Source organism: Camarhynchus parvulus, chromosome 2 (assembly GCF_901933205.1).
Source record: "Camarhynchus parvulus chromosome 2, STF_HiC, whole genome shotgun sequence".
Lineage (NCBI taxonomy): Eukaryota > Metazoa > Chordata > Aves > Passeriformes > Thraupidae > Camarhynchus > Camarhynchus parvulus.
Window position 1 is genome coordinate 111,098,103 of NC_044572.1, and position 24,611 is coordinate 111,122,713.

At 34.3% G+C, this 24,611-nt stretch overlaps 1 protein-coding gene across 2 annotated transcripts in view; it reads left to right on the forward strand.

Annotated features, from left to right (window-relative positions):
• SNTG1 (syntrophin gamma 1) overlaps nucleotides 1-24,611 on the forward strand; it is a 318,609-nt gene that overhangs the window by 270,466 nt on the left and 23,532 nt on the right. For both annotated transcript variants that reach the window (XM_030971023.1, XM_030971024.1), the window contains exons 14-16: nucleotides 927-998; nucleotides 15,593-15,745; nucleotides 21,010-21,102. In XM_030971023.1, coding sequence (XP_030826883.1) covers nucleotides 927-998; nucleotides 15,593-15,745; nucleotides 21,010-21,102 — 318 coding nt within the window. The remainder of the gene's footprint in view (nucleotides 1-926; nucleotides 999-15,592; nucleotides 15,746-21,009; nucleotides 21,103-24,611) is intronic.

Sequence of the window (24,611 nt, forward strand, 5' to 3'; positions counted from 1 at the left end):
TTCTTTCATTTATAACCTCAATTTTATTCTATTTTGGGCTTTCTTCTTTATTTTGAGATTTTTAATATTTTCCTGTTTTCTGCTTGCATTTTCCTTGGAAATTTTACACACTGTTCTGATATTGCCTTAACTCTTCCCTTACTGAATATATTCATCTATCTCTTTCTGTCTCATTTAAGTCTTAACACTGACCCTTCCATGATTTAATCTAATTCTTTTATATATGCATTTTTCTGTGTAAAACAGTTGCTTTAAACAAACAGAGTTAAAAACAGTTGTGAAGTCCCAAAACAGAGGGGAAAAAAAAAGGCTATTCTTCAAATCTTAGTTTGTTAGAATTTAGGAGTAGATTGATCTTGGTAAGAAAAAAAGAAAAATTAATATCTGCCTGTGTTGTTTCATGCTTGGTTTTTTTTTTCCCTCTGGATCTCAAGGGATGTGGGGTAAGTGTCTGGGACATTGCAAGGTTGGAGACTGGTTTTATGGATCTGCAAACGCTGTAGGTGATTGGGAGCAAATAGTGGCATGCAGTTACAACAAGGAGGAAAGCGGTGAGAAGCATGTTTTCTAATGGGCAGGGCCCTGGCTCTGTGAGATGAAAATTCAAGGGCTGCATCCTCTCAAGATCTCACTGCAAAGCCTGCAAGTTCCCAGGGGAAGTATCTTCATTTTGCATAGAGCAGGCTGCATGCAGAGGATCTCCATTGTAAGGACAGGGAGGACATCTCCTAAGCATTTCCTTGATTGAAGGGTCTGGCCCCTGCTAGTTGTTGCTTTGAGGCAGTGCTTGGTCTTTCTGAATATATTTTAATCAATGTAAATAATTTAGGGATTTTTTTTTTGTTAATAAACTTAATTCTTAAAAACCACCAAAAATAACTTCTTTTCTTTTTCTGTTTATTTTGTGTTTCATTTGTTTTTTAAAGGTCACAACCTGGGATTGGACACGAGCTGAGAAAACATTTTCAGTTTATGAGATAATGTGCAAAATTCTCAAGGTATGATAAGAAAGTATAAAATAAATTTCCACTTTGACAGACAAGAGCATAATACTAACTACCTTGCAGAAAGAGATCTATTTTTTCCCCTTTAAAGTCAAATATCAGAAGTTCTGGTGTCAGTAGGTACAAAATTGAAATAGAAGGCATGGCAAAATTGGAAATAAACTGATTTTGACTAAGAAATGACCTTATTTCTCCATAACGCTGTATGGAGTTTACAGCTTCACTTTAATGTCACATTTAACTTGTGTAACACTAACTTTTCTGACTGAGGACCTAAAGAAGCAGTGATCACTTTGGTTGTTTTCAAATATGTTGATGGAACTAATAGCAGCTGCAATGTGTGATTTCACTAGGACTGAGAGCAGAGCCTTTAAAATATGCAATACCCTTCTGAAAACTTTTGTCATATGTTTCCATTTTCTTCAGTCTGTCTGAAGTGTAATAAATGAGAAGAGATAGTGATACATATTTAGAAAGCTAAAATTATTAGTAGCAAGTTAAATAAGACCATTATTGTACATTGTTTCAAATTTTTTAATAGTGAATTCAATCAGAATTATTTTATCTGATCTTTTCTCTATTTTAAAAACAGTGAAAAACAGATGCTCAAAATTTCTCAAATGAGAAGGAAAAGAGATGCTTTTTTCTATTCATGTGAAGTGCTTTCTGATTTATGTTGGTCTTGGGGGGTTTTTTGGTCCAAATTACATAAAAAGTAATTTTAACATTTCTATCATTTTATCTAGGCAGAGGCAGACTAGAATCAACAAGAAATATGAAAATACCTTACTTTTTAAAAGTGTTTTCCAATGGAAAGGCCTTTTACTGACATAAATGGTACATTTCTTAGGTTTGTAAGTCACATAGGTGCACTATATTTTCCTTAGGGAGACAGATTAAGGTTGCAATGGCTCAATAAAATTTGGAAACTTTTTCCACTTGAGACTTAAAAAAAACCAAAAAAAATTAAAAAAAAAAAAGAAAGAAAAAAACCCCACCAAGTTTATAGTCTGAAAAAAATCCTCTTTGCTAGCGATCTGAACAGAGAAGTGAAAAGTTTTCTTTTACTGCTGAGTTGGCTGTGAGGTCTGGAGTCTTCATCAAGGAGTAGAACCTCCCAAACATAAAACATCCCATCCCTGTGGGATGCCCTTCAATTACCAAGTGTGGGCAAATATTGGCTCCTTAGCGCTACTCATGTAGAAAGAGGAGTAAGAGGACAAGTTGTTCACTCGGTGAAGGCCTTGCACTGAGGGTGTAAGTGAACAATGCTCTAAGAACACAATCAGGCTTTGAAAGAGTTGAAAAATGCCACTTCTTCCTTTACCTTTTTTCTCTTTCTCTTTGGTAACCTCTGATTCCTTCAGGCCTTGGACTTAATGCAATAAACATCAAGGTAGCTCCTCTTTGCAGAGAACTAAGTGCTTTGGAGCCTGGATGACTCCTCCTTATGACTTATCCAAAGATACTCTTTGAACAGAAGCTTATGGAATGTGTGCCACATAATTTTCTGTAATTTAAAGGTCCTTCTTTTCTTTTAGCTATTTGCCTTTGTTAATGGTCTTCTTAATTCGCTTGCAATTTTTGCCGTTTTTCTCTTCCCCTCTTGGTTCTGTGTCTCCTATTCTTGTATATCATTACATTGTTTTTTGGTTTATTTTCATTTCTCAGCTGTGTAGCAGAAGTTATTACAGCCAAGGAGACAATCCACAAAGCGGTAAAACCTAAAACAGTGCCTTTCTGGCACTGTTGTATAGAAGCACAGAAAAGAGTGCAAATATGCTGGGTTTTTTTATCATCCAGCCATCCAAACTGTCTGGGAAGAGGTGTAGATTTTCTAGCCTCAGTCAGTATAAACAGAGAGGCAATTCCAGCATAAGTAATATAAGAATATAATTTATGTGTTTCTTTATCACTTTATTCATATTCAGTTATTTGTTTATTTTCTATAAATATGGTCAGGCTTATAAAATGCTGGAATGTTTCAAGCAGGTTCTGTAGCTGACAAAAACCTGTAAATAATAAAAACTGGAAGTAGGAAAATCATTGCAATGGAATTGCAGCTTCTGACATTGGAGCATTAATCTTCGCCATATTCTAGCTTTCTACAGCAGTTGCTGTAGAACTTAACTATGGTTTCACTAAATATAAAAGCAAATAAAACCAAGAAAAACGGCTTCCCATTACACTACTACATTGAACATCTGTGGAAACTCAAGGTTTTGTTCAGCTTTTATGCCAGCATCTTAAAAGTCTCTATTTAAGCAATGAGTGGTTTTTTAGACCCATGTGAACAAGCCCCATGGATATTACTGAACCAGAGGCCACACAGAAATAAAAGGTTATCATGGTGTTTTGTGATCACCTTCAAGCTTCTTCCCTTTTACAGCACCTCAAATGCTGCTTTTGATATAAATTTGTTTGACTTGGAGAATGACACAGGCTTTTTGGCTAATATTCTCTTCAAGCAGGACTTGCAAATAGGCTGTGCTAACCTCCGTATGAGTTAGCTCAGGAGTGAGAAGTAGTGCTTTAGAATTAAGTGCTCCCACATCATTTACCAAGCAAAGTGTATCTGTATTGCATGGCTTGCTTGCTTTTGGATGAGATATTTTTAAAAAAAATGTCCATATTCGGACTTACATTCATTAGGATTCGATGTCACCCAAGGTAGCTGGTATTTTCCCTGGTATATACTGGCAATTTCAGTGACTGTCCCTCATGCCGCAAGGACAGGACTTTACTTAATATGTCTGTACATATTTTTTCTCCATTTTCCACTCCCTAATTGTGACTAAAATTCTGATGAACTTCACAAGAACAGTCTGGATTAGAGAGACTTAGTACCCTAAGTTTGTCTTTTTAAATAGAATTGTAATTTTCCTCAGTTTGAGACTTCTCTAAGTTTCTCTTCATGACAGAAGCACTACAGTGGAAAATATGAGCTCCCAGATCCTACTGAATGCATACTGAATGCCTATTTTAGTGTTTCAGGGTGAGAGAATAATTCCTCTTCTGGTAACAGTAGAGATATTAAAATAGTAAATAAATATTAATATCTACACAATACTTTATCTACTACAAAGTACTTAACTGATTCCATTTTCAGGAAGAGTATATAGTCCAAAAATGTTAAGTAAAACCCAAAACTTGGCGGCCACCATTACCAATGTTTTCTTTATGTTTACTTGCATGTGTTTAGTGTTCTTTTCCCTCTAGTATCCATTCCAAAGACTCTGATTCCTTTCACAAATTATACAGAAGACTGGGGTGCCATTTTAAATTGACATAGTTGCCCTAGTGTCAAGCAGCTAAAAGGCAGGATGTTCTACACCTTATTCAGAGATGTCAGAGATTATTATGTGATTTATAGCTATAATGCTTATTAAATAAACCACTATTTTGTTGTAACTGTATACTTTTTTCTTTTATTTTCTGGATCAGATTACAAAGAAAAGGAAGTAGAATCAAGGCATTAAGTCTCTATTCTAATTTGATTAGGACCTTCTAAATGACCAGGAAGACTCTTAAAATTTGAAGCATAAAAATACACTTTAAAAAGCACTCTTTTCACTGTGTGAAAAACAGCTTTGTTGAAAGAAATTTAGCAGAATGTCATTGATCCCCTATTTTAGTATTTACAATTCTATACAATAAAAAAAATAGAATAAACCCCCAAATCCTCATAACCACTTTCATACACTACCATAACAATAACATAAAATAAAAAAGATTCTGTATAAAGTTTACAAACTACCAGATAAAAATACGTATCTCATAAATATGAAGCTCTTAATTGTCAAGATTTTGGGGATGAAATAATAATTATTTGTAATAATAATTATTCATATGAAATAATGAAATAACACTTACTCATATGAAACCTAGGTACAGCTGGCTGAGTACAAAAATCAAATTTTAATTTAATTGGTTTAAATTATTAATTGTGAAATAATGGCATACAGCAGTGGCTATGTTTGATGCAAAAGGAGCAGTTATGGAGATGCAAATAACTTAAGACCTGGGGGGATAAATGCATAAATTGGTAAGCAGTTGAAATAGTTTATTAAAAATTCAATAGATATGTTTATTAAGGGGTGGAAGCAGAGAGAAAACAAGGCACTGAGGAACTCTTTAACCCTAAAAATAAGCAGGTAAAAAGAAAGTGAGTGGAAATCAAAGTCAGTCAAGTTAAAATGGCGAAGAAGGTAAGAACTGTAAAAGCTGTGCTGATTAGTCAGTGAAAGAGGTTGATACCATTTAAACCACTTGAACCAGTACCACACCATTTGAACCAGCAAGAAGTTGATAGCATTTAAACCACTCTTTTATTTTTAATCACAAGTTCATTCAGACTAATGCTAATGGGACAGTGGCACCAGCATGTGGATGAAAATCTGTGATCTGTGTTAAGAAATTTGTCAGGCAAGATAATTTATGGTACCACTTTTGACATTAAAATGTGTCTTTGAGTCATTTTCAATAGAACAGCTGGAAAAATTTGCTATCAATAAATGTTTATTTCTAATTTATTCTACCAGAAGCTTGTTTTACCTTATCCTCTATTTTGGGGAGTAAAGCCCCATTAACAGCCAACTAATTTTAATGTTGCAATTGAACAGTATTCAATATTCCAGAAAAGCAGGTAATTCTATCACTAACTTCAGAAAGGCAGGGGCCCTTATTGTGTTCAGTATTTCAAATCTGATTTAACTGTATATGTCTTTTTGGTACCACTTGATACAAAGTTTTAACATGTGTATTTTGACAGTGTGTACCTGTGTAAGTGTGTATAATTTAACAAGATTTAAGTACCTTAGATAAATTTGTAAATTTCAATTTAAATAATAATAAATATTAAATAATTAATAAATTTAAATAATTTAAATATTTACCATTTTTTAGGGTAGAAAAAGTTTTGTTATGTGTTTCAGGTAAATTATGAAGAATAATGTAAGAAATTGCACTTCTCTGTCCTTTTTGCTTCAGTTACTTATGTTCTTCAGCTCATCTGAACATTTCCTCGTAATTGTGAGAAAATGCTTTCTATAATTTAGTCACCTGCCTCCTATCTTCAGTGGCATGCAAAAATATTTGGAGATTCACAGTTAGATCATGCTTTATTCGGCCTAAAACAGGAAACATATTCAAGTGTCAGATCAGCTCTGAAATGAAATGTGAGGATAACTGTGGAAGGCAGTCTGTGCTGGCAACATGTCAGGGTAGTGAATCATTGGTGTTTACAGTTAGTACCATTCACATCAGTGCAGCTATAATTTTCTTGCTATATTAATCAGAACCAACTTGGTGTCTCAGAAGACTTGTGATTCCTTCCTTTTTTTAGCTGTTAGTATGTGTAAAGTCCTCAAACGTAGTTATGTTAATTTTTCCTACTTAAATTAATTATGCTGTCCATTTCCAGTAAGCCAAGTATGGGAAAAGGATAATATAAAAATGATGGGAAACTACTGACAATGTTATTGTATTCAGGTAAGTTTTAAAAATAATTCAAATAGACACATAAACATATAAAGTGCAGGTGGAGAACATGTTTTGAGGTCTGTCATTCACATGGTTTGCTCAGTGGTGAGCCTTGCATCCTGATGTGATTCCACTAAAAGACTGCCAACAATAAAGAGGCAGAAGTAATGCATGGCTTTTATGGATAAGTTAATGCTGCATCCAAGGAATATTAGATTTTCAGCCGGGGTTTAGCCAGGTTCTTGGAAAGAATGGTAACTGTTGAGTATTTCAGTTGAAAACAATTGAAGTAATTTTCATTCATTGGTTTGCCTTCAGTCCTACATTTAAGACTATATAATGTTTCCACATAAAAGAGGATCTGTTTCCACTCTAAATAGAATTACAGTTGTCTTCTATGATAAGAAAAATAGTAATAGTCAGGAATATCTCCATGTCCACTGGCATCAAGGCTAACACTAAGTTGGCTTCAGTTAGGCCACAAGGAAAAATTTCTGTATTGAAATAGAGCTCCTGACAAGGCCACTGAATTTCCACCACTAGATACTTTTAAGTGTAAGCTGGTGTGTAGCTGCTCCTATCATGCACAGAGATAGGCACTAGATGGCTGCACCTAGGGTGAGATCATACACGTCTTCTGTGATTCTCTATGTGATTTCAGTTCATTTCTCCTTAACATCTGCATAGTTATACAAGCCCTAATCCATGTTCATCTGGATAAATTTACTGGGCTCTGTGTGTAAAAGGTCTTGATGTAGCTGTAACTCTGCAGCACCATGTAAGAGACTTTTCTGAAAGCAAGAGGCAGCGTTATTACGTGCATGACAACTACCGCTGTACAAAGACTTATTCATTTTTTGTTTGTTTCAGAGAGAAAGGACAAACAGTATTTGAAATGTAAACTTATTAAATAAGGCTTTTCATGTTTCCCGTTAACTTTAGAGAGGTTTCTCATTTTTTATTAATTCCCCCCTCTCTGCCTTTTTCTGACATTTCTTATGCAATATTAATAAAACTGTCACCTTTTGGGTGAAAAATAAATGACTTGCGTTGTGCTGGGGCTGCCAATCTCAGAGTCTGATCCTTCGTCCTAGAAGAAATAACAAGATAAACACACAGAGGAAAACAAAAAGAATAAACAGATACAGAAAATAAACTTCGAAAATACTTCTGCAACCTCTCTGTTTCAGAAATTGCTTTTTGTTGCCTGTCTAGTTATGAGACTGACAGTGCTGTTGCAACATCCTTGAAAAGCAAAGCCAAATTAACGTTTAACATAAGGCAAAGGGAATGTTGAACAAGAGCAGAAATGAGGTGTGAAATATAAATACTGTGTAAGGATACGTGGGAAAGACACGTATGTGTCTTAAATCCAAGATACTTGAGATTTATCTGCAGCTTGAGAAGTTTCCCTCCATTGACACAATCTAACCAGAGCATTTCTAAAGATTGGAGTGATTCAGTATGTATTAGCTAATGTACTCTGACTCATCAATTTTAGTACATTTTTGTGAAACATTTTTCTCTTATTTATCAATTTTCTTCTTTTATGGTCATGCACTTTAATTATTTGAGTTTTTTCCTATCTTTATTTCTGGCTATTGCAATACTTAAATTTTGCTTGAGATGCTGCAATCTTATTGCACAAAGAATTTGTGACTCTAGGCATTCATGCAGCAGTGCTAATTTTGTATTTTTCACTGAAATTGTGTTCCAATCCTTATATGAAATAAAATGTTCCTGTCTCAGGGGCAACTTATATCAAAAGTTTCCTGTCTCAAACTTCATTTGGTGCATTCTCTTCTCAGTGGAGGTCTAAATGTTGATTACTCTCAACAGCCAGAGCCAGCAGTGAAACCAGAAATATTAATTTCTTTAAAAATCTTTATCTTGTTGTTTTATGATAGGACCCTTTTTATCACGGTCGTTTTAAATTTTTTTTCTTAGTACTATGAGCAAGTACATGTAAAATAATTCATTTTACACATTTGCTTATACAAATTTTTTGACATAGTGATATTCAACACAAATGCTTTTCACTGTGCTACTCTAATGTACTCTCATCTTGCCATAATGTATTGACAAGCTATTTGAGTAAGGAATTCTGTGCAAAAAAGAAAGGAAGCTAAATAAGAAAGGGTACACAGTCAAGTAGGTAATTCTTTTAATATAACAAATAGACAGTTTGGTAGGTAATTTTCCAAACTTTTGTTAAGTTTAATGCTTCTCCTTCCAATGTTTGTGTCTTTCATGAGGAAGACCTTTAAAAGATCTTTGCCTGCTTTTAAAACAAGTACATCTAAAGCTGGGGGAAAAAGCCCAAACACAAAAACTGACAAAAATGAGGATGAAAAGCACTTTTCTTCCATGTAATATCTTTGTCCACTTCTGCTATTGAGTCAGGTGTTTTTTCTCTTATTGAAGAGGTGCATAGACACTTTAAGAAAATGTAGAGTATCCTGTTCTCACCATGGCCAGTAGGATGACAACTCCCAGCAGCAGGAAATATAGGGGAGGTTCTCTTCCTATACACCATGGGGATGCAGCATCTTCAGAATGATATCTTTAAAATGGTTACAGTCAAATTTTGCTCAGAAACTAGTTTTTTTTGGTAGATCTTAACTTTTCTTCCCAAGGGCAGCAAAAGTGTCCCTGTCCTTGAATCAGCCATTGCTAGTCCAAAGAATGGAAGTCCCAGAGCAGCTCAAAATGCAGATTTGGGGGCTGATGCTTCTCTGTTTATTTCTTTCTTTTTAACTGGGATAAAACAATTTCATGCTTTTTTCTAATTTATTTTACAGAGCTGATTTAGCTGTTTTAACTATAATATAAAATACAACAATATCCTCAGACACACAACTAACATGGGGAAAAAATCAGCTACAATTATTTAAATTTGAGAAACTATTTTAAAAAAGGGTCAGAATGAAACTATAGGATCACTCTTTAACATTGCTATCCATTATCATTATATTTACTCTTATGGGATCTGTTCTTGAACTTAATTTCCAGCAAATAATGTCTCAAAGTTTGGAGAGGTAAAAAACCTTAGTAACCCTCTAAAGAGATGATCACCCCATTTTTTAGTATCTGTTTGTAATTATACTCATCTCTGATTTCTCTGTAACAGAAAATAACCACTAATGCCTCTCCAGAAATTATTAGAATAATTTATTTCCTCAAAAGATTAGTCAGTTTTATGAACATTTTGAAAATTTTCCTCATATGGCAAAAAAATAAATTTCTCAGTAGAGTTCATTAGGAAATAGACGCAAGTATGGCACTGACTTAGAAGAAACCTGTTTTCAGGCTCTTGCTCTGATTCAAATGTAGGTCTTCAAGACTGTCTTTTAATCAGGCAGAATAGGAAATTAGTTTTCCTTTTCAGGCAGAATAGGAAAGTGATTCAATCTTAATGCTGAACCTAATGGAATACAGGGAAGGAACCTTTCTGTTTCTCTCCAGCCATCAGACAGATCTTTCTAATGGAAATTTAATTGAAAGTAAAATTTCTCCTGCAATTATAAACAGTGTCCCCCAAGAGTAAACATACTTTTTGTCAAATCTGAACATCAGAATATTTTCTGTCCAGTTTTAGTTTGGCTGCAATTCTGTGTTTGCCTAAATATGTGTATGCATAGATATCTGCAATTTCAACATTTTTTTTTTACATTTCTTAAGAATGACATTCAGAAGGGTCCAAATAAGATGAGCTATGTACAAACGCATGCCTTCATGGGTATTATTTATTTATTACTTGAGTAATGAGGATATGTTGGAGAAGCTGAATCTTTTTTTCACTCTGGAATGAATCTCTTCCCTGCTGCCTGTAAATGCTATTAGAACCATCACCATAGCAACTAATGGTGATGCTCAAGCAAAGTGTTCCAAAAATTTCAGCTGAAGAAGTAGATCATTATGTGCCCTTGGAAAGAAGGATGTATGTTTATGTAGCCAGAACTGATATGTAAAAGGAGACACAAACAGTAAAACTATTAGGACACTGATGCCAGCAAGTGTAAAGGCATGATATGATTCATTTTTACAGTTTATTTGAAGAGATTGCATGAGAAAATGCTTTTTCTCTTCAGAGAATTTAGATGTTAGGTTTGAATCTTGATTATGATAGCACTGATTATTTTGGTAGAACTGTCTGAACTAGTTAACAAAGAAAACATTTTCTCATTTATGTGTTTTGAAGAACTGTTATAATTAATATGAGAGACATGAATACTTACGTCATTTTAAGAGCTGAAATACAATTTTCTTGCAAGTCTTGCAAGTATATGGTCAAAACTACTACTATATGTAGTATGGTTTTGAACATCTTACATGAATTGTTGTTCATGTCAAAAACTGCTCACTGGTGTCACTGACATTTACAGTTCCATGTCAAAAATATATGTGCCACTTCTATATTACATGTAACCCTATAGGTAAATCAAAATTTCAGAAAATTCTTGAGCATCTTCTGAGTAAAAATCATGCCACGAGCATGAAAGTGGCAAATATTTGTTTCTCTTACAGAGAGCTTTGTAGAATAGACAAACTCAACTCTCACTGACCATCTCAAGAGGTGAGGGCCTCCTGCATCTTAGCAGATTTAAATAATAGCCAAAATATGAGTGTTTAATGCACTCATCCAATTTAAAATGAAATCAAAAAGTAATCAAAAAGAAGTGGTGCTGCTTCTGGAAAGAGCAGTCTTTCAAAATAGAAGAAATTACCCCTGCAGAAGAGAAGGCGAAGTGATAAAGAGGCATTCTGCCTTAATTTGGAAGGACCTGCTTAATGAGCCATGCTTAGTTCCCATGGACAAATTTATTACTCTCACTTAACATGGATATCATTATTAATTAGGCAAGCAGGAGTCATACTGTCCTGTCAGCAGAGATGCTGGATTACCCTGAAGCTGGGTGTGAGCCAATGTCTTTCGTCACAGCCCATCCTTCAGCAGGACTACATTCCCTCTAGTGAGAATTAGCACACTGCTAAAAGTTTTGTGTGTACTTCTCTTCAGAGAGTTTTATTAATTCACAGTGAGAACATCAGGGGCAAACAGTACAACTAATCATTATCAGTATGAAAGAGTTCTTAAAAACTCAACATGAAATTGGCTTGTGTCCATCACTGACTAAATGAATAAAATAACACAGGGTCACAGCAGATTCTTAAATGGGTAGAATGACATTTATATTTTAATTGAAGTAGTGGTTTGGTAAAAGTTAATTAATGAAGATTCCTGCTTCATCCAGACCTGGTTTTGAGACTCTTGACAAGTTTGGGGTTTTTTAAAATTTGCAGACTTTTGGACAATTTCCAGCTGGATTCCTTAAAAAAAAAAAAAAAGTGCTTTAAATTCCTGTCTTCATAAGGACATTTGGCTAGCTATCCTTTAGCTTTGCCTACAAATTGATATGTCCAGTTATCTATTGCACAAATTATTACATTCTATAAACCTAGAATACAGATTTTTAATGCTTGAGAAGAAATGCAAAACTAAAGAAAGATCTTGCAGAAAAAGCAGAAAAAGTTGCGGAAGCAGTACTAAGGGGAACTTTGCACATAACTTTTTTTACATGTAGAATGGAATACCATTAATTAGGAAAGGAATACTTCATGTGTATGTTAGCAACTTTAGAAAAACTAAAATACATTATTTAAATGTATTTGACTTACAGTTCTCTTATCATGGACCTAATCATAGATGATGATATCAAAATCACAAGTATATACATTAGAGCTAATCACAAATTGAAATTATTATTTGGTTCAATTATTATTTCTGGGGAAGTGTTGTATTTTGTTTTCATTCTGAATAGGAACTTCACAGAATGGAAATTCCAATAATAAATGAGTCCATTATGTGTGTTGTTTGTCACAGTCTAATGTAGTGGATGAAATATTCTAAACTTTTTATATGCAAAAGACTGAGGGGAAATACTACCTAGTACTGATTAGATCTTTCCTAAATCAAAGCATGCTCTCATTTTCATACATAAGTAGCAAAAACTTGGATAATTATTGTAGATCCCACTTAGCTTTCTTTTCATCATCTGGGTTTGATGTAATGCTTAGTAAAATCTGGTACAATTCTTACTGGCAATGTTGATAATGAAATACATAGGTTTTTTATTTAATCACTTCAAAGCCTCCAGAGATTTTTGCATTTTTCAAGTGTTTTTTAACAGAGATCAATCTCAATGAAACTTCTAACATTTTGTTTTTCACAGTCTGTGCAATAACTCTTCTCTTTTTCCTAGACAGCATATACTTCTCAATAGGAGACAAAAAAAGCCCATAAGACTGGAAGAGTCTAAGAGTATAATTTAAAAGCATCAAACCTTAGCTGTGCCCAGATAAATGGAGATATGCATTCTGAAACTCACCCATGCACTAAGCGTTGTCCCATCTGAAAACAGGGGTTATATTAAAGTCAATGATTCGTGTCATCCCACACAGTCGTGTTTCAGAAAAGGTTTAAGCTTCATTACTAATAAATACTTATTCTCTACTAACTGTAGACACGAATAGGTAAAGATGAGTTCAAAATATTTTTAGTTTCTTGTGTGGTTGTAGCTATGAAGAACGAAGAACCTTCCCCAGGAAATACATGCACCTTACACACGAGTCTTGCCACACTCCATGCTGAAGAGGTCCTTTGGGTTGTGGGCTAATAGGCCCATTCAATCAGGCTTAGCTCTGGAAGCACAGGGAGTTCAAGATCCCTTTTAAGATTTGTTAGCCAAGAAGTGCTACTTCTAAAAGAAGTAGCTTTTCTGCCCTGGAGGAGTGAGGGGTTTCCAGTGCTTTTGCTCATCCAGAATTGAGATTGTTCAGCCTGGAAGAGAGAAGGCTTCAGGGTGAACTTACTGGGGCCTTTCAGTATCTAAGGGGATCCTATAAGAAAGATCAAGAGGGGGTTTTTTCAAGAGCATGTAGTGACAAAACAAGGCAGAATGTAGGAGACTACTCATGACAGAGAACAGGCTTACCTTAGGTGTGAGGAAGAAATTCTTTATTGTAGGAGTAGTGAGGCACTGGAACAAGTTGCCCAGAGAAGTTATGGATGTCCTCTCCCTGGAAGCGTTCGAGGCCAGACTGAATGAGTTCTGAGTAACCTGGTCAAGTGAAAGGTTTCACTGCCCATGGCCATAAGGGGTTGGAGCTGGGTGATCTTTAAGGTCCTTTAGAGCCCAAGCCACTCTATGGTGCTGTCTTTTGTTGCTACACATATCCACAAGGTTAAACATTTGTCACAGTGCTGCTGCTCTGTGTGCTTTGAGGCTGTGTGTGCAATGGAGCATAGATGTCATTAGCAACAACCTGGATATTATAACCTCTATTTTGAATGCTGGTCAGGACATACTGTGAACAGAACTAACACTTCAGTTTTAGTAGAAAAGCCTGAATGAGAAGGAAAAAAAAGGGAGGGAAAGAGATACTAAAAAAATACAAAAGGTATTTCTGATAGGACATTGACAATTATTTAGCTACGCCTAACTGGTTCAACTACACATCTTTGTGAATATTTGGAAGAAAAATCTGGAACAATATTCTTCTTTTTTTTTTAATGTTGCCTTTTAAGATCAAACATGTTCATGCTGATTTTTTCATACATGACTAAACACTGTACAGCTACTAAGCTGAGCACTTGGGGAAAGTAAGGAGGGAGATTTTTCCACACTGACTGGTGATTTTAAAATCATAGTAACTTGTTTTTTTCCTGGTGATTGAAAAGTATGGATATGATGCCTCCATAGCTGATTCTTCTAGAAATTGTAAATCATGCTTCAACTAGAAGTATTCATGAATGCATGCTGTACTGGCTTTCTTGGACAGGTCGGTCACTTTTCTACTAAATGAATGGAAAGGGCAAAGTGGTGCTTGCTCTCCCCTTGCCTACTTGTGATACCTGAGAGTGATAGTTTCAGACAGGTTCCTGTTTTATATATTTTGTTCTCAATCAGCTTTAGGTTGCTGGTTCTCTGCCCCAGGGAGAGCTGACTTGAACAATGTAAGCTGCTCTTCCAGCTTGTGTCAGCTGGTTGTGCTCCCCTTGGTCTATTCAAGCTGTGTATAAACCAGAAGGCAATACTGTCCCATGAGTCTCCTTTGCTCAACTTAACTCTGCCCTTTGCTATGGGGTAACTATGTGAAAATTGCATGCAGGCTACTTATACCCAAATCTCCAGATGTATTGGCAAGGACAGCTGGTGAGCTTGTGACTTGTGGCAACTTCTTTGATGTCGCAGGGACTAAGTTAATTAAAGCTGTTTCTGCAAACCTATTTTCCACAAGAACAAATTACATGCCAGAATTTTAGCATAAAGCATCCTTTTTATTATATAAATGAAGTTTAAAAATAATTGAAAACAATTTAATGAATGGATTTTCTGATTAACTTGCTTATTCTTTGGTTTAGTACCGATTACAAATACTAGCAATCTTAAATTATTAAATATTTATAACCTGATGTCCAATATGTGATGTTATGTTGAAAGTAAAGCCAAAAATAATTTTCTCCTCCAAGACCAAAGCCAGCAACCTAACCATGGGCAGCCACTACAGTCTCTACCTGCAGTATCTATTTAAAGACTAATTGTATGTTGGATTTTGTAAGCCTGCAGAAATACGAACTTGTTTTCTCTAGCATCTGTAAAGGAAATACAACATACGGAATTTTCATACTTCTTAAAATAAATATATTCCTTTGACCAACCTTCCAGAGTAGGGTGTATAAGTCAAATAGGTCAGAGAAGCTGATATTTGTGTTCCTCATGTGAATAGAAAGTGGAAAACTTTCATAGAATGCATCTAATCTAAAGTGTATAGCTGATAACATTTTTGAGAAGTGATTTGTTAAAATATTTGACGTTACTGCAGGAGATATGCTGTTCTGTACCATTCTGAACGTAGGCATCCTTTTTAAAATTCATTGAACTGTCAATGTTTAGACCGAACCCCTGATTTTCAGTTCCTCAGCAACTGTGGTTATTCCTGTCATTTAAAATGCCTTTAAAAATGCTGGGTTTGACGCATAAATGTTTGAAATTAAAAATATTAATTGATGTATGCCAGATTATATAACTTCAGGTTTTCATCAGGACAGTGATCTACTGGACCGTCGGAAACATTGCTTCAGTGTCCAGTCTGAATCTGGAGAAGATCTTTACTTTTCTGTGGAACTAGAGTCTGACCTAACACTATGGGAAAAAGCCTTCCAAACAGCAACTTTTTTAGAAGTTGAACGGATACAGGTGAGAACAACTGCCTTGTTGATCATCTTTTGATGCATTAACAAATTAGGCCCATATGAAATAAGAATGTAAATTTAGAAATTTTATGACCTTCTGCAGCTCTCAAGTTATTACTGTTTATGTAAGTAATTGCTTTTGCTGTTCCCAAACAGCTTGCAAGCTAGCCTTCAGAAGAGGTCACCTGAAATAGAATCTTTGAGTTATTATGACAATTTGATACATATTTGTTAACTTAAGTTCACAGACAGAAAAACAATCTATGGATCAGGGACAAAATGCAGGTGTTTAGATATTCTTACTGGCTTACATGCTACCTTATTTGTTACTGAATATCACAAGAGAACTTTGCAGGAATTAAGTTGTCCTTGTAATACCAGGAATGAGAGTATACTGAGTGAAGTACTTGCTGGATACAAGCAAGAACAAAAGTTGTACCTCAGATGCATTATTCTTTCTTCACCTATTTCCTGTTCCTTGTGTATTTACTCTATTGTTAGGTGACAGCGCAGAGATGGACAACATTCAAATACAGATTTCTAGTGACTTTTTATAGCAAAATTACATATCAGAGTGTTTAAAGATAACTTCTTCTCACATGACCAAAAAGTCATGACTTTTTGACTTAAAAACAGAGAAAAAAGCTACCCACCACAATTGTAATTCACCTAATCCCAATTGTAATATTGATTTTCTAATAATGACATATACATGTGGTTAGAACAGCTTTAGTTGCTGTTGGCAGGAGTGATACACACCTACCTGAGCCGTATTAGCATATTAGGCTGTGCAAGTATTGGCTCACACATTTTCTGTGTCCTCCTGGGAGTGCAAGCAGTGGCATATTTTTATTCAGACAAACTGTTAGTTAGTTATATATTAGCCCTTTTCTGACCTGCAAACCACCACATACAGATGCACAGAACTGGTATATACCCATGAAGATGCAATTTGCAAAAACTACCCTGCTGTCAGTTTTAACACACAGTACTTTTGTTACAAGAGGAGTCAGGGGAGGCTTGGCTTTCCTCTTTTAAATTCATACATGCTGTTACCTTTTATAAAAACTGTTCTTATCTTTTAAGCTGTACTCGCATGCTGGAAAACCTAGGACTAGGTTTTCTGTGTAAAACTTGCAAAAATGTTTGTCCTCTGCGATTAAATATTTGAGAGTTGTTGACTTGTATAATTCACTGCAACATACTTTATAGTAGCACTGCTGTGCCATCAGTAAAAGAATATATGACATTTTTCCTGAATAAATGTTATCTCAGAAGCCACCTCATACTTGTTCTACTTTCAGATTAGTTTATACTGTAGCATTCCTGGCTTAGCTTTTTCTTTTGCATTTATTCAAAATTGCCTTCAGGCTTCTCCAAAATAATTTATATTATAATCTTAACCTCAGATTCATCTTAATATTTTCACCTTTTTTTTTGTCTCTCCTGATGTTCAATGTAGCAATTTAGAACTCAAAGTAATGATTTCCTGATTGGTTGGTTGATTATAGCAGATCTGTGAAAGTGGAAAAACAGGCTTCTCATGATAGAATATTACTGTGGAATTCACACTCATTATTTCATCTTTTTTTCTTTTTTTTCTATATCTTGATTTGTAAAAAAAATATGGAATATTTTAAATATAAATGGGTTTGGCCTCCTCATTTTCTTTTAGCAATCCATTCCTGCTTTCATCTATCAACCTGCAGCTGCAGATAAAATCTGATGGTATACTTTGTTTCTAACAAGTTCTTTCATTGCTCTGTGAGAAAATAAAAGTGACAGGTTCAAAATTAAGGTATCAATGGTACATTTTTACTAAAATTTTGATTTATGCAATTGTGTTGATATGAATATTCATATTTAAAGTGAATGCTAATCCAGTAGGTTTGTCTTACAATAAAATAATATAGCGTTGAAAATATAATTTCAGTTTAAAACTACCATTTAAAAATATTCAACTGCATGTGTGCTACTCCATAATCATTCAATGAGTAACTCTTATTCATTGGCTATAAACTCCAGAAGAGATTAATCAGTGGCCAATTCTAATCTAACTCCAAAGAATATATAACAAATTCAAATATTTTTAAACGCAGTTCTATAAATATATAATGAATTGTCTTTTAACCTAATTCATGGCTTCTTCTAGAGGCATATCTAAACCAAAAATTAAACAGTTGGTTTTTCTTAGAAAATAAATATATTAGAAGAGGCATAGTCAAATTGATTATAATTTAACATTAATGTGGTACAATGATACAGTGGTGTCACTTTGGTGTGTTTCACCCACTCTTTAATTAGTTTTGTAATGTAGTAAGTGATGGTAATCCATTTTCATAACTACCTATTAAAAAAAAATTACTTGAAATGAAAATCCTCTTTCCTAACTCTCTCACAGCATTATTGCACAAAGTACCTGTGACTACTATAACTTGCCTAATGAAGTGCAATTATATATATGCCTGTCACATTCCTTTTGTGTTCCTGCTACTTTAAGCTAATATTTTCACCTCTTGCATCATGAATTTTTTACTTGCTGTCCTTGTTTGTCGTTGTTTGTTCTCTAATGTAAGGATTATTATATAAACTGTTTTAAGTTGCAGTACTTTAACATATGTTTTCATTGAAGTTGAATCTGAGTTTAAAAGTCTGAATTAAGTCTTAGATTTATGGTTCACTTTGTTTCAGCTTCAGAGATGGCTTTCATGAAGTTCACAGTATATTGTTCTTTCCATAATTTAAATGGTGCATGTTGAGGGAATAGTTTCTAAGGAGTAACTTCGAGTTGTCTTCTTCAGCCGCTGCCTGACCCATTGAATTATTAATAAATCAAAGTTAACGTTCTGTATTCTGAGGAAGAACAGCAAATGACTGCTGAAGTGTGTTCTGCTTCTTTTGGGAAGTGGATGCTTCAGTTCTGATGAGGTTTTCATGAATTCTTGTGAGAAATCAGCAACCAAACCAAATATCCACAGTATATATTATTCATAGTCACTTCTAAAATTTTAAAATGTTAAATGTATAAGAAATTTAAAATTACCTTGTACCTTGATAACAATTTTTGCCTTTCTGTTTTCTCCAAATATCTGAATTAAAAGGCAACTTAAAGAAAATAAAGATGAGAAAAGTTAACTTGCAAGAGTTAACCATTGTCTGAAAGTTCACATCCCTACTCTGACCTGTCACCAGAATCGTGCAAATGGATACAACACCTGCAAAAACCAAAGGACATTCTTCCCCAAGGAAACTAAATTCTCCCTGTCCAGAGATCTCTTTATTATTTTCACACTTTTTCTTCCCTAAATTGTTTTGGAAATCATAGTCTGAGGGCGTAGAATGGTCTTTTATATAAGTATAGAATAACTAAATAATCAGCTGCTACTAGTGATCTGCAGTTTCTTCCTGCAGAGAACTACACTGAGCTGAACTAGATTATATTTCTCCACAAACTGAGCACTGCATTTTGTAGAAATACCCTTCAGTCTTGGAAGTAGGTTGCTTTTTCAGCACAGCCTTTAACCAAGGCTGGTATGTCCTGTTTCTCATGAATCTTAAGTTCCCAGTGAGGCTAATTAGCCAGTCCAAGTTCTGGGCTTAAAAGCAGAGGGAGCTGTGCCAGCTCAGCATGGTGCTGCAGAGCACACTGTGGGTTGGCCTCTGGTGGTGGGGTGGGAGGTTAGAAAACTTTAGATGACAATATGTATTTTAAATCTGACACACATTTTCCATGCCAAATTTAACTTCCAGTAAAGGCTCTAAGTCTGTTCCACGTCTTTACCGTTTACAAATAGAAATGCAATTTGCATCTTGCAAGATGTTTGCAAGATAATTCCACAAAACCGTACATTTTTTGCTTTGCATGCAAAACTTGAAAAGTTTTGCATATGTGACTTAATTAACTATAAGTAACTGTGAAATGCATTACTTACACTTTTTTATTCTACTAATGAGATAATACCAAAGGCAATATCCTCTTCTTTTTCAGCACTGATTTACAATCAAATTTTACACATTTATAAGTCTCATGGTGTAGCTGATCAAAGGGAAAAATTATAAAAAGCCACTTTTATTTGTTAATATAAACACTAAGTATGAAGTTTTCAATTTTCCTTCATTGCATTTTCTATTTAGAACCTGTTAATGCACCTTCCAGCTTCTTGTGTTCTAAGGAAGACCATTAAGGATCCAAACAGCACCCCCTTACAAAAAGAATATATACGTAAAGGCATCTGATTTATCTTTATAATCAAAATGCCAAAAATAATCATGGGTTCTTTTGTAGTATTTACAATTTGTAACCCACATTCTTCCCACATTTTGCAATTTATATTTTGATTTTGCTGACACATTATAGGTCATGGAAGTCTTTGTTCTCATTTCATAATTTTAGCAGCTACAGCAATATTTGAAGAGGATAGCTGTATTTCATTTAATCTGGAGGGCAACGTGCCTATAAAATAAGAATAATTTCTTTAAAGAACTTGAATCTGATTTTGAAATGTTTTGATTTTTTAATGTATTTTGTGATGAAAAGACAAGTCTGTCATTTTGTACCTGCAGTCAGCCTTCAAGCACAGCTTGATGCTAAAAATTATACTTATAAATGTCTCACAGTGTGTATTCAAGTGTGATGTTATGGCAATAAATAGAAGTGTATATTTAAAAAAGTAGAATGATAAAGTCTTACAGGATTCCAAGGTTTCTCATAGAAACCTTTGAGATATATTGATATATTGATCCACTATCTGAAGCAAAAAAAAAAAAAATTCAGATAATTCCATTTAGCTGCTAAGTGGTATGAAATACTAGCTTTTCCCCTGAGATTTATGACAACAGAAAACCACAAGAAACAGTGTACTAAGGAGATGCTTTATATAAGTTTTTTTTTTGCTTGAAAAGATAAAAGGAATATATTAATCTTAAAAGTTGTTGGGTATGAAAAAAAAAATAAGGAGGTTTGAAAATAATAAATTTTTCCTTTTAGAAAATGTTATTAGTAAGCCACTGAGGCAATTCTGAACCTTTCATTTTTTCCCTAATGGAAGCAAAGCCTGTTTTTATATGTCTTAGATAACTTCATCTCTGATAAAAATCCTTTTATTTGAAATACAAAAAAGTTGACATATTTACACACAAATTACTTACTTCTGATAATAATTTTGAGGCATATAAACATTAGAATAAAGACTCAGAAACAGCAGTCCTAGAAAAATATTTAAGAAATGTCTTCTGTGGTAACTACCTTCTCTGATTTTTCTTTTACAGTGCAAGACGTATGCCTGTGTTTTAGAGAGTCATCTTATGGGACTTACCATCGACTTCAGCACGGGCTTTGTTTGTTTTGATGCTGCCACAAAGGTAAAGTTCTAAAGTTTCCATCACACTGTTATTATTCCTCGTAATTTCTAATATTTTGAGATAAGTAGTACATGCTTAAATTGTCCTTCTCTTTGTTATAGAAACAGATTATCTCTTGTAAAATCTCTCGTATTGTAGTTTAAATTTGAGACTGATTTCTAATTATGTGAGAAATAGTATTCTGTTATTTGCCTGTTATTGAAAAATCAATACTGATACCAATCTGAAACAAGCATCAGATCTTTATTCTTTAATTTCACATGAAAGCTCACACTGATTCAGCTTGATGGTTTGTTTTGCTCGTGTGTCTTTGGTTTTGAGAACAGATAACTTTCTTGGTTTCAGTCTCATCTGTGAGCTTGAAAATAATCTTCCATTCTCCTTTCTTATTTCATGGGAGGGAACTCCTAAATTTGTGTGCTATTACAGCAATTCCACAATTCCCAGTTTATATTTTAGCTATTATTGTTCAGGGTCTGTAAAAAGAAAAACCAACCATAGTATAAATGTCTCACCCATCAGCTTTTCCTGTCAGCCTTAAAAAAAGTCAGTAGAACTTACGAAAGAGTTTGCTTTATCAAGCAAATACTATGGAATCAATTTCCATATTGTATTATTGCTGGTCCAAGTCTCAGTAAAAACACTGAGACCTTGAGTATGTCATATGTTGACATTTACACTAATTGCTGGCAAGTTGTGCTCAGACTTTACTGCTACTACTTGACACTGCTGATAATGGTAGAATCTTTCTTCTGAGTGAAATCTTTCTTCTGAGTTCCACTTCTCTTCAATACCTATTTTCCTTTGAGAAGCTGCAACACTGCCACTACCAAATGCTGAAAATGCCCTTTTGACTCCAGAATTTGTTCCTGTGCTCTATCTGAAGTCAACCCTTCCCTCCCCATTACTCCACTAATCCAAAGCCTTTTATTCTTCCCACTCTATTCTGTTTGTTTGCACAAAGTGATGAATTTTAAATTCAAACACTTACATAACCTTGTTTCTTTTTGTTAAGCAAATCTTGTATAATTCATCAATGAAATGTGACTATCAGTTTAGAAGGTATTACACTAAAATATCAGTACAACAGAATTAAAATGCAGTAGCTCTGTAAAAAAAAAAAGTGGTTTTCCCCGCCCTCCAATAATATTTTTTATATATATAAAAGTATAATAAAGAATTTCTTTTCTGTATCTAACCTGAATGTACTCTTTCGGTTTTACCCTTTCAGTTTGAACCCATTACTTCTTGTATTATATGTACTGTATTGTATTGTATGTTAGAATGAAGCATTACACCATGATTAAAAAAAAAGGACATTGTTTTTTTACGTAATCAGGCATTAGGCAATGAGAGATAAGGATGACAATTGCATTAGAAAAGAAAAGAAACAGTACAATAGAAAGCAACATAATCTGTTGCCAAGTTACTGCTGCAATTGAAATTGTCAAACAAGCCATAAGGTGAAATGTCTGAAATCTAAGTGTATCAACCACATTTTTAGTGGGTGCTCAAATAGGAAAAACATTACCTAGTCTCCATCAACCATCTCCTAGTTTCTCTTTATGGAAAGATGAAGATTGTAGTGGTCTCAGCCAAAAATTTATTCAGATATCTTTATAATGATAATGACAAGTGTAAGTTGTGTCTATGCTGGCAATGTTCTTCAACAATATTGCTAATCTCATATATACTGAAATGCAAACAAGACCTGTATAGTCACTTAAGCTAAAAATGTTATGTTCCCACCTTATGAAGATCATATGAAGCAAAATATGTTTTCCAAAAAAAATAAGTGAAAGAACAATGAAAAATGGTTTCCATTTTTCAGAACAAGGAAAACATTCGTACACTTTTAATTCAATCGTACCTATCTTAGTAGTATTTACATGTGCATTTGTGAATTAAGGGTATACAAAAGTCCTAGCAAGTGTTCTGTGAATTAACATATTCAGTATTAAAGACAAAAGCATTATTTAAAATATCATACCATTTGTGAAAACAATATTTACATATAATTATTTATAATTTCTAGGATTTTTTGCAATTTGTATTTGAAAAATCAGTATAAACTATTATCTTTTCACTTCCAGTGACAGGGTATCCACAGCTCCATGGGGCACCCTGTTCCACTGTCTCACCACCCTGATCCTCTAAGATTTCTTTCTTATGTCCAATCTGAACTCTACATTTTTCTACTTTAAAAACATTGTCCCTTGTCCTGTCACTGTAGCCTTGGTAGAAGGTCTTTCTCCATTTTTATATAAGCCTCCTTTAAGAACTGAAAAGCAGCAATAAGATCTTCCTGGAGCCTTGTCCTCTCCAGGTTCAATAGCCCCAACTCTTTCAGCCTGCCTTCATGAAAGAGATGCTCTGATCATCTTAGTGGTCCTGGTCCTCCTTCTGTACATGTTCTCGTCTGTTATTTTGCTGCTACTTATACCAAATTCAGCCACTCCTTTTTGGGTAAAAATTAACTTAAAGCCATATTTCATAGAGTTCATGAACAGATTGAACTGTTCATCCTGTATTTCTCTCAGAATAACTCAGGGAATAACTCTGCAGATGCAAGATATTTTAATGAATTCACAGAAGGTCTTGGACAAGTACCTAGAGGAGAAATCTGATGAATATCATTAAATCTTTTAAATTCTTAGTTATTTATGACATTTTCCTGTTTTGGAAATAAAATAGTTTCTGAGAAGTCCTGTCTAATATTTTGTTGCAGTGGTATCTTCAGTAAATCTTCAGGAGATTTCAGTTTTATACTTATGTGCTCATGGTATTTTAAGTTTTCTTTCTTAATTACTAATGAAGTGACTGTGAATTGTCTTTATAAGCGCATAATTACTAATAAACGAAATGAAGGAAGCCAAGTTCTTGTACTCATGATTTTAACAGTTATTCAGTTATTCAAATGTTCCAGTTATTTAAGGAGCGCAACAATATTTAAATTCTTTATTCCTCTCCCATTTCAAGTAAGTGAATAGATTTTGTCCAACATGCCCTGACAAATTGCAGTCAAAATTTCACAAATTTTCTAAACCCCAAGCTCCCCCCAAGTCTTCATGAACAAGTGTCTAGGGGATAATGGCTCTCATTAAGTTTATGATTTCCAGACAAAAGCCTTACAACCCTGTGTAGGCTTGTTTCCTTGTTTGCTATCATTTAATCCTTAAATAATACTTAACTATGTAAATTGAAATTAGTGGTTAAAAACTGTCATCTGTGCTAAATGTATTTCAAGTCAAACATCATAATTAGATAAAAACATTCTCTCTGTGTCTGCACAGACCTATGACAAATATGAGTACAGAAAGCAGTAAACTGAGTTATTCAGAAAAAATCTGTGCTGTGATGTGATTATAACAGCACTGGCATAAATCATAGCTGTTTCTGCTGCATATTTCTCTGCTTTCTCGTACTCATTTTCTGACTGATAACTCATAGAGTCAACAGTAGTTTGTCATTTGGAGTATTTTCATATGATGCTTTATAAAAAGCCATTG